This window comes from Pollicipes pollicipes, unplaced genomic scaffold, assembly GCF_011947565.3.
Source record: "Pollicipes pollicipes isolate AB1234 unplaced genomic scaffold, Ppol_2.1 Scaffold_7231;HRSCAF=8579_pilon_pilon_pilon, whole genome shotgun sequence".
Classification (NCBI taxonomy): domain Eukaryota; kingdom Metazoa; phylum Arthropoda; class Thecostraca; order Pollicipedomorpha; family Pollicipedidae; genus Pollicipes; species Pollicipes pollicipes.
The window spans coordinates 26,810,666-26,819,687 of record NW_023597034.1 but is presented as its reverse complement, the minus strand read 5'-3'; the positions used below and the strand labels follow the sequence as shown (position 1 = coordinate 26,819,687).

The 9,022-nt window shown below is 48.9% G+C and overlaps 1 protein-coding gene across 1 annotated transcript in view; it reads left to right on the top strand.

Annotated features, from left to right (window-relative positions):
- The first annotated feature begins 4,102 nt into the window (after positions 1–4,102).
- Positions 4,103–9,022, top strand: part of LOC119109919 (uncharacterized) — a 66,587-nt gene continuing 61,667 nt past the window's right edge. Inside the window, exons 1-2 of the mRNA XM_037233665.1 lie at positions 4,103–4,125; positions 5,358–5,382. Coding sequence (XP_037089560.1) covers positions 4,103–4,125; positions 5,358–5,382 — 48 coding nt within the window. The remainder of the gene's footprint in view (positions 4,126–5,357; positions 5,383–9,022) is intronic.

The following is a 9,022-nucleotide window of genomic DNA, read 5'->3' as shown; positions in this document are numbered from 1 at the left end:
CGGGTGCAGGCCTTGCCACTTCTGGGAGCCAGGATCCTAAGGCTCAGACCGAAACGGAGCCGGCTGTTCGATGTTGATAGCTTCTGGCCGTAATAGAAGTCCCCATGATCCCGAGGGCTCTCAATCGGCGCAAGAAGCCCTCTGACTGGCATCCAAGGACCCATCCCCGCGTTCGGGATCCTTAATGTGACCTAGAGCCTGCCCTTAGTGCCCTCCAATCAGGCACCAGATCGTCGGTCCCGAGAGGCCCTTCGGACTCATCTGCCGCGCCCTCGAATACTCCGCAGGTCGACTCTAGGGTCCTTGATTTTTCGTATAATGCGAGGTCAGTGGCCTAAAGTTTAATTAGTTTTTGCTATTTTGTCGTAGATAATCAAATTTTTATGCATTTTTGTGCAGTTTTGGTGTTTGTATATGAGGAAAAGAGTACTAACTTCAATTCACAACCATGATATGCCCTCCAAGCACATGGTCTTGACTCAGGTCATGACCTATCTCTATTGGTACCTTCTGCAAAACGCATGCTGGGGTCAAAACATGTAGTTCATTGCGTAATTTTAGAATCAGAATTAGAATACTCCGATGAAAGCATGTTGTGATATCATTTTAATGCATAATGAGATTACAATAGGTCATGTAAGGGCTGCAGGTTCATATGAGGTCATCCAAGGTCAATGACATATGTTGCCAGTAGCGGAGAGATTAGATGGACAAGTACGACGCGTGTACCTACCTCTTTATCTTACGCTAAAGCTGATGGCGTCTTGTTCATGCAACATACCTGTTCTCAGTTGATTACAAACACACTGACAAACGTCGAACGGACCATGCATAATGTAGACAACAGCTGTGCAGTCTTGAGTACCTGTAGATGTACAAGACGTTTTTTTCTGACCGCAGAAAGCATTGAAATTGGTCACATAGACTCGGTTAGCACTTACATTTTTTCTTTAATTACTTTTTAGGTTTGACATAAGCTGATCTCAGATGCCTCTAGGTCACTATAGAATGATAGTTTTGCGTCTAGAATGCTTTTTCACAGCTGCATCCAATGAAATAAACTGAGCCAGAAGCACATTGTAAAAGTATCTTTCTTTTAGGATACTTGTAAACCAATTTTGAACGGTGGCCTGATCTGATCTGGCCAAAGGTAGGGAACAAAAAAATGGTCGGAAGCGGACTCCCCATAATTCTGAAACTAATTTCCGTGCTCTCAGTATCCGCATCGACGTGGTAACATAGGTTTCAGCTGCATCTACCAGAACGACCCTTTTTCAGCTGCCGTGAACTCTGGTGACCTCACATTTAATCTTCGGCCAAATTTCGGCGTGAATTCTTGATGATTTGACGAGACTTTCAAAACGATGCCTCTGTCTAATTATACGGCACCTAGAAGTCCGAGATCTCAGGGAGAAGTCAACTTCCCCCGGCGGGACACGGTTGCCTCAGACCCCCGCCCGGGCACGGTTTAATCTTCCACGACATGGGCGAAGTTTCGCAAAATGCGAAGGGTGAGGGAGCTCAGCGGGGAAAATTTAGCGCTAAACACCTTAAAACAAGTTTCGCATCGGATCTGACTCATTTTCCTCTCAACGTCATGGAGTCAAGGTCGTCCCCCCAAATAAAAAGGGAACTACAGCCCTGTTTTAATACATTGCCCCACTCTGCTTCGGCGGGGGATGTTGCCGCTGGATAAGCATTGTCATTTTGTTTGGCGTCGATCGTCGAACCCAGGTTTCGGTAATCAGCGTATAGTCGATGTTAAGTTGCTTCAAACTTCGTTTGACGTGCAGCGCTTTGACAGTAAAGAGCGTACGTTGATGTGTATGACTATTAAAAGCTGCCATGGAACCTCCCCCCCCCCGTGGCTGGTAGCTGCCAGACGGAGCGCAGGTTAAAACGTAACGCTCGCGTCAGGTATCATCCGGCAAGGCTAGTGTTGTTTTCGTGGTCATTTTCGGACGGTTACTACTATCGACGTAATGGGCTGGTGTCGCGGCCAGGTGTTCGCAAATATTCCATCGAATATTCACGTCGAAATGGCGGTCGGTTCGTATAGATAAGACAGTTGTATTAGCCTTAAACTCCGGAGAAATAACGGCCGGTTCATTTTAAGGGTTCTCCTGAAATGATACGGTCAAGTTCATTTTGATAATTCCCTAGACCCCCTACAAAAGATCCCGCTAATCAAAAGATCCCCTACATCTCTTGAAATGATTCGGCCAATTCATTTCAAGGGTTTTCCTGAACGTAGATGGCTGATAACCTAGTCACGTTTTTGTGCCTTGGTTTTCGACCGGTTTGTATTAAATTTCGGATAAGACGTGGCAAACTAATACAACTTGCTGCAGTCTGTGGAGCCCGTAACGTCACTGAATAACGCCAGAGCACTCAGGCAATATCACAAAACTAGGCTGGAGTCTGCAAGACAATCGTGCAATGAAAAACATACAACATGCACGAAAAACAGTCAATACTCAAGTAAGCAGGTACGAACAAGCACCCGGGTGGCCTACTGAATACGATGCGCTCGGGTGGGAGGGGGTAAGTTGAATCATATCATGTCAAAAACTAAGAGGGCCGGAGACACCAAAGTCTTAAGATGGATGGGCCTATATGCAATCTGACTTCCGAAAGCATCTAATATTTCTTAATCATGGACTTCTGGTCAGAGAAGGTCAAACAAGGCCATACACCGAATTGGTGTGCACCCAGACCTCCTCATTGTCATTTTGAAAGTGCACCCAAACCTCCTCATTTAACCGCCTTGAACCTATATACCTGTTCAACGCAAAGGGTCACTGGTGTTTTTTTCAGTTCAGTGGCCTCGTCCGACTTCAAGGAGGTTAAGGTGACCAAAAACCTACAAGATTGCTATGTTTTTATTAGAATTTGAACAACCGTTTAGGATTACGCCAGATGATACCTTTCCAAGAAGTCTATCTGTGCCACATTAGATCAGTGGCCTTTTCTGACCTTAGGAAAGTCCTAGGGAGATATTCGTTTTCTTGTCAATAAGTTCGAAATGAGCATCAAAAATGAACCCACACAGACACATATTCAGTAAAATAGCAGATTGGCTTTAATCTCGGTGTGGCTCAAGGTCAATGTATGCTGTCGTTACTCTGAATCCAACTGTCCAATTGTCTACGAAACTATTTCGGAGATATACGGCTTCGCCTAACACTCCGTTGCCGCATCAGATTGAACAGTTCTCTATGGATTACCTTCGCTGAGAGCCACGGCTTGACTTCGACTTCTATACCGAAATATTCACTATTCATTTTACAGTTATATAAAGTTTGGCATGGCTGCGCCGCGCTGTTCGGAAATTATGCGCGAATACCATTCGGGGAGCAAATTATCCCACCCCCTATCCCCACCCGAGTGCGTGTTAAGAGCGTGACAAACCCAGTCAGCTGCACGCAACTGAACGTAACATCGTAGTTTGAATTTTCTTTGTTTTTTAAACCTGTGACAATGCGGGGCATCCTTATGTAAGATTCATATGATTCTTACACACGTTTACATAAGATTCATAAGCTCCCATTTTTAATGTCCTGCTGGTACATAAGGTCCAGAAGGTCGGGGGAAGGTTACCGTCGGTATATAGGGTCCAGAAGGTCGGGGGAAAGTTATCCGTCGGTACATAGGGTCCAGAAAGTCGGAGGAAAGTTACCGTCGGTACATAGGGTCCAGAAGGCCGGGGGAAAGTTACCGTCGATACATATGGTCCAGAAGGTCGGGGGAAAGTTACCGTCGGTATATAGGGTCCAGAAGGTGGGGGAAAGTTATCGTCGTTGCATAGGATCCAGAAGGTCGGGGGAAGGTTACCGTCGGTACATAGGGTCCAGAAGGTCGGGGAAAGTTACCGCCGGGAGGCCTCACTTGACCTTGGGAAGGTCAGTGGCTCACCGAAAAGAATACAGATTGACAACTGTGGATAAACATGTGAAGCTGCAAAGTTTGATTTTCGTGAAAACAGTACCTTTTGACCTGGCATAGTGGGGTCAGTTATTAACCACAGAGCACACAACTTACTGTCGATGATGTCGATGATACCTGGGGTGACCGAATGTCTCCTATGTCTTGGAATGAACCCATGACGCACACTAGGACTCACCAGTAAGCTAAAATTCCGGACAAGCCTGCATGAACATAAAAAGCTGCCAACTTGACCAAAGATGAAGCTGTTATAATCGTTTTTACACGAGTCGTGATGAACTGAAATTTGAATTACATTACCACGAGGCCATAATGTAAGGATAAGCAATGTGCAGTCACTAGTTCGCTTGGCTAATTAATGGTAGTTAAAAGGGTTATTGTCAAAAAGAATACCAGCAACCAATGTCATGCATTCGTTTTGATTTGTTTTGCTATAACCCAACGCCTGGTTTTTAGCACAGATTAGCTCTGGAATTCGGGTATCTAGTGAAAACTCAGAGACCAATACCTCCCTCCACCATACAGCAACAAAACAACGACAAGTAAGAGTGAATTTACCAGGAGTGAAGTGGAAAGCTGCATAGTTCCAATGATATGATTAAACAGTACCAATCGCGCTCTTTTTTGTCTGTCCGACCTTTACCTCTGACGATGAAATGCGGAAGACGAGCGCGCAAATGCCCCCTCAAAACATACGAGCCAACTAAGTGTGTGCTAGCTTGACAGCACAGAGAGTCAGGTATCCTCCCGCTGCACCAGGCCATTCCTCAGCAGAAGATCGTCGCCTTTCTTGAACATCTACCGCGAGCGCGGCGGCAGGGACCGATGCCCGCCGCGGGGGCGTCGACGCCCGCCTGCGCGGAAGGTTACCGACCCACCCCTGAGACCTGTGTCGACGGGGATAACTCAGCCGCGCTGCTCGCTGTTCCACCGCTGTCGTCAGCGGAGTGGGCGCCGTGGGCGTCGCCCGGCCGCCTCCGCCGCCTCACCGGCGCGTGTGGCGCGTGTGCGTGAGCGTGCGGGCGGCGCGGCGCGGCGCGGCGGCGGCGGCAAGAAGCGCGACCGAGCACGCATGCCTACGCGTGAGAGCGCGTGGCGGCGCGGCTGTGCGGGCGAGGGCGCGGGCGTGAGCGTGTGCGTGCAAGTGTGTGCAGCGTTGAGCGGCGCGCGGCGGCACCTGTGCGGGCGGCGGGCGCGGCTGCGCGCCGGCCGGACCCGTTTCCGGCCTGGGCGGCACGCCGGTGGCGCGGCGATCGATCGGCTCGGCCGGCGGCAGGCGGCCGCCCGGCGCCGACGGCCCCAGTGACGGGCGCGTACCGCCGCCCGCGCCCGCCCCGCCGCATGGCCGCCGGCTCCGTCTAGTGCCGCCTGAGGCCGGCGCCGTCCGGCTGCCGCCGCAGCGCTATGGAGCCGGCCGGCCAGCACGCAGCGCCGCCGGTGAGTGCAGCCCCGTCTGGGAGGGCTGGGTCGTGACCCGGCCCGCCCGCCACACAGGCCTCGCGACCGACGCTGAGGCCACGTCGGTCGCTGTGAGGTAGTGTCTGTATCAGGGGACAGAGTCTAATATACCGTGCATCCTCCTTTTCAATACATACCCCTTTCTTCGACATGTGCGAGTGCATTTTTGGGTTTAGAAAATGATTTTTTTTCTGCTTGCGCGTGTTTTGGTACTGTTTGTGATGCAATCGAATAATTATCAGTAACCGTCAACAATATGAGTGCGTAAGTATAACAGTAGAGCAATGATTCTTATGCGTTGTTGGTTGACGTAAAAGAGCGCCGGTAGCCATATTTCATCACAACTTTTTATTAACTACACCGTGTCACGTCGACATGCGTCATAAATAGCCTTGCAAACCATCATAATCGTTTGAAATATAGTAGAATATATTTTAAACAGAGGATGTACACAAGATAAGTTTAGTCGTGAAATCGTTAAAAGCTGCATTGTAGGAACAATCTTACCTTTAAAAGCAAAGCTAACTGGCTCACACGTTCTTGACTGGATCTTTATTGATATGAGTGACCCTGCAAAACGTAAAAAATCTATCACAAACTTATACCATTAAACCAACAAACTGACAGCACTTGTACTAAGATGTCCTAAGCTTGTGACATGTCAACAACGTTTCACTATTCTTAAGGATGCGCCAAACCTTTTGATGCGTCCGTTGGGTTTTTCTCCATGGAAATTAGTCATGTTGGCATTGACATTGACATTGCTCGACCAATAACCGCCAACCGAACATATATCAGTAATAGATGTAAAAGTATTGCATTGATTTCGGTTTTCTCAGTACACGATCTGATAAAGCTCTGACCTTGAATAATCTGATTTTCAACGCAGATAATTGTCACCAGTCATTTCAGTAATGCTTAAGTAAAATGTAAGGGATTATTTGACATAACCTGCACTTTTAATGGGCTACTTAAATGCTCTGTGTGTGCGTGTGCGCAACAATGCATGCGAATGAATCACAATTAACTAACATCTTGTTATGTTATGTCGTGACATGCTGCTATGCTATGTTACAACATGATGCTATGCTATGTTATAACATGCTGTTACGCTATGGACACAATTTTTCATTCAGCAGAAGTGCCGGATCGGATCAATTTGGAGGGACTCAAACGTTCCCAACTTTCAGCCCAGTAGGGCTTCGAACGTGACAGTGCACCCTCCCAAGCTTGAACGGTGTACTCGTGAAAGTTTAAGTTAGCCAGGAAACCAGAAACCCATCAGGAAAGCTTACCGATTTCAGCGATTTCACGACCAATTTTATCACATTTACAAAACAACCAAATATAATACATAATGATCATATATAATGTTAATAATATATAATGTAAAGCAAATATTAATACATAATGTTTGAATACTGTCAAAAACTTCATAGAGATAACTGTTCGTTAACACTGACAAAGGTCGACAACTAAAGATAAACAAAAAAACCTTAAACGGTTGTAGCTTTCATAGCAAAGGACCCAAGTCTCCATAAATAGAAGGACCCACGAGAAAACATGAGCATTCGCACCAAAGCCACTTTCATCTTCAATAAATGCGAGTCAACCAACTTTCGCTCCTCCTAGGATGTCGGCGCTAGAAGACGCCGGGGCGGGATGCCGGAGCGTAGAACCGACCCAGCAATTGTGCACCGAGTACTGGCGGACAGAAAAGTCACGCGGCGTGAATTGCTTTAGTCCGTGCTTGCTCCAGACAACACTATATGCAACATGCCGCAAAGATGGCATGAAGGTATGGTTCGAAAACGAAGACCTGGCTGGGGTTGCACATGTGCGCCACAACTAAACGGGGAAAAAAGCAGGAGGCCTTGAAAATGTACCGTAAAATGTAAAATTTATGTTTTGTGGTACACCACAAAAGTGGGAAGAAAGCAGTAAGCCCCTGGCAATCTACCTCAAACGGTACGGCGAGCATTCACGATTTCGGAAGGGTGCCAAATTCAGCATAGCCTACAATACGTGCCCAAAATTATTAAAGCAAAGACGGCAAGGCATGTACTGGCACCGCGCGACCCTCCCGCCAGTAGAATCGTCAGCGTACAGCACGTAAACGTCTGGGAAAAGTCCTCGTGAAGCCCACCATCGAAAGCGTCGTGGTGATAAACTATATTTTCATGTATTTATAAGATATTTTTACTTCACCAACCCAGAAGTCCGAGCTAGTGCACGATAGTACACTAACAAGAAAATGATAAACCAGGCGTAAAATATCGGCTTAATTCTAGGTTCGCTGAGAAGGTCATGATATGGGTTGTAAGGTCAGACCAGGACATCAAGCACCAGTACGTAGCACACATAATTGCTAAGAAGGCTACAACCTATAACAATGCGTGCATTTCAAGGTTGGACATGTTTATCAAAACAATCACAAAAACTGCGTTCTTATCAGAGCTTGCAACCGCTCCACTACCCCGAGGGCATGCACGAAAAATTGAAGGAGGAAAACATGAAGGTTTCTCTAACCCATGCCAACAGCACCTCAAATAAGGCCCATCGAAAAGTTTTGGGCACTCCAAGAACGAAGTCGAAAAACATGGTTGACAAAGATGGTTGCTGCGCAACACTTATGGCCGAGATGCAGAGAGGAATCCCATGCAAGATCCGGACTTTGGACCAGACCACCGTACGACGCCTCATTGGGGGTGTCTGGAGCACAGCGCGCGGCGCGGCGGCTGATGGGGGCAGTGGCGAGCCTCTTTGTACCTGGCGGCTGGTGGAGGACACAAAGCTGAGTTCAGTGATGGGCCGCCCGTGCTTCTCTGCACATTCGTCGTCGCGAAAAGTTGCTGTTTCGACTTTTTCCGATTCCCAATTGTGGTTACTCATTTCATTCACACATTACTGTTAGCACATGTATGTGACACTTACTACCGGCCGCCGCAGCTGGTGGCTCCTGTAACCCCCATTGGCCCCCAGCGCCGTCCCTAATCCGCGTGAACCCAGAAGTCTCACGCCGCCACTGGTGTCTCCCGGGCCGCGGCCCCTGAGACGCCACGGGCGCGTCGCAGACCCGACCACCGAGCCGCGGAGTCACCCGGTCACTTGGAGCGGACCCAGGTCCTCCGCTCTGTCTGGTCTGTCCCGGGCGGAAGAGACCCACCAATGTCAGCAGCGATCGGCAGCCACATTCCGACGTGTTAAACCGCTGAGATCATCGGTGTCAGCTCAAGTGGCGGGGAAGCTGAAATGGCACGGCAACGAAGCGAGCGGCGTTGCGAATCCACGCTGCCGTGATCGTTGTTTTCGGACCCAGGCCTCCAGTGCCTGCGGTGATCTCTCCCGGACGGAGGTCTCCAGCAGCACCGCGGGTTGCTCTCGAGCCTCAGCTTCCGACGGCACCGCTGGGCCCTCTTGGACCCGGGCATGGCACGTGACGTCGTCACCAGCCTCTCTCTCTCTCTCTCTCTCTCTCTCTCTCTCTCTCTCTCTCTCTCGCTCTCTCTCTCCTCTCTCTCTCTCTCTCTCTCTCTCTCTCCCCTCCCCCCCCCCCCCCCCCCCCCCTCTCCTCTCTCTCTCTCTCTCTCTCTCTCTCTCTCTCTCTGAGGCCAGCTCT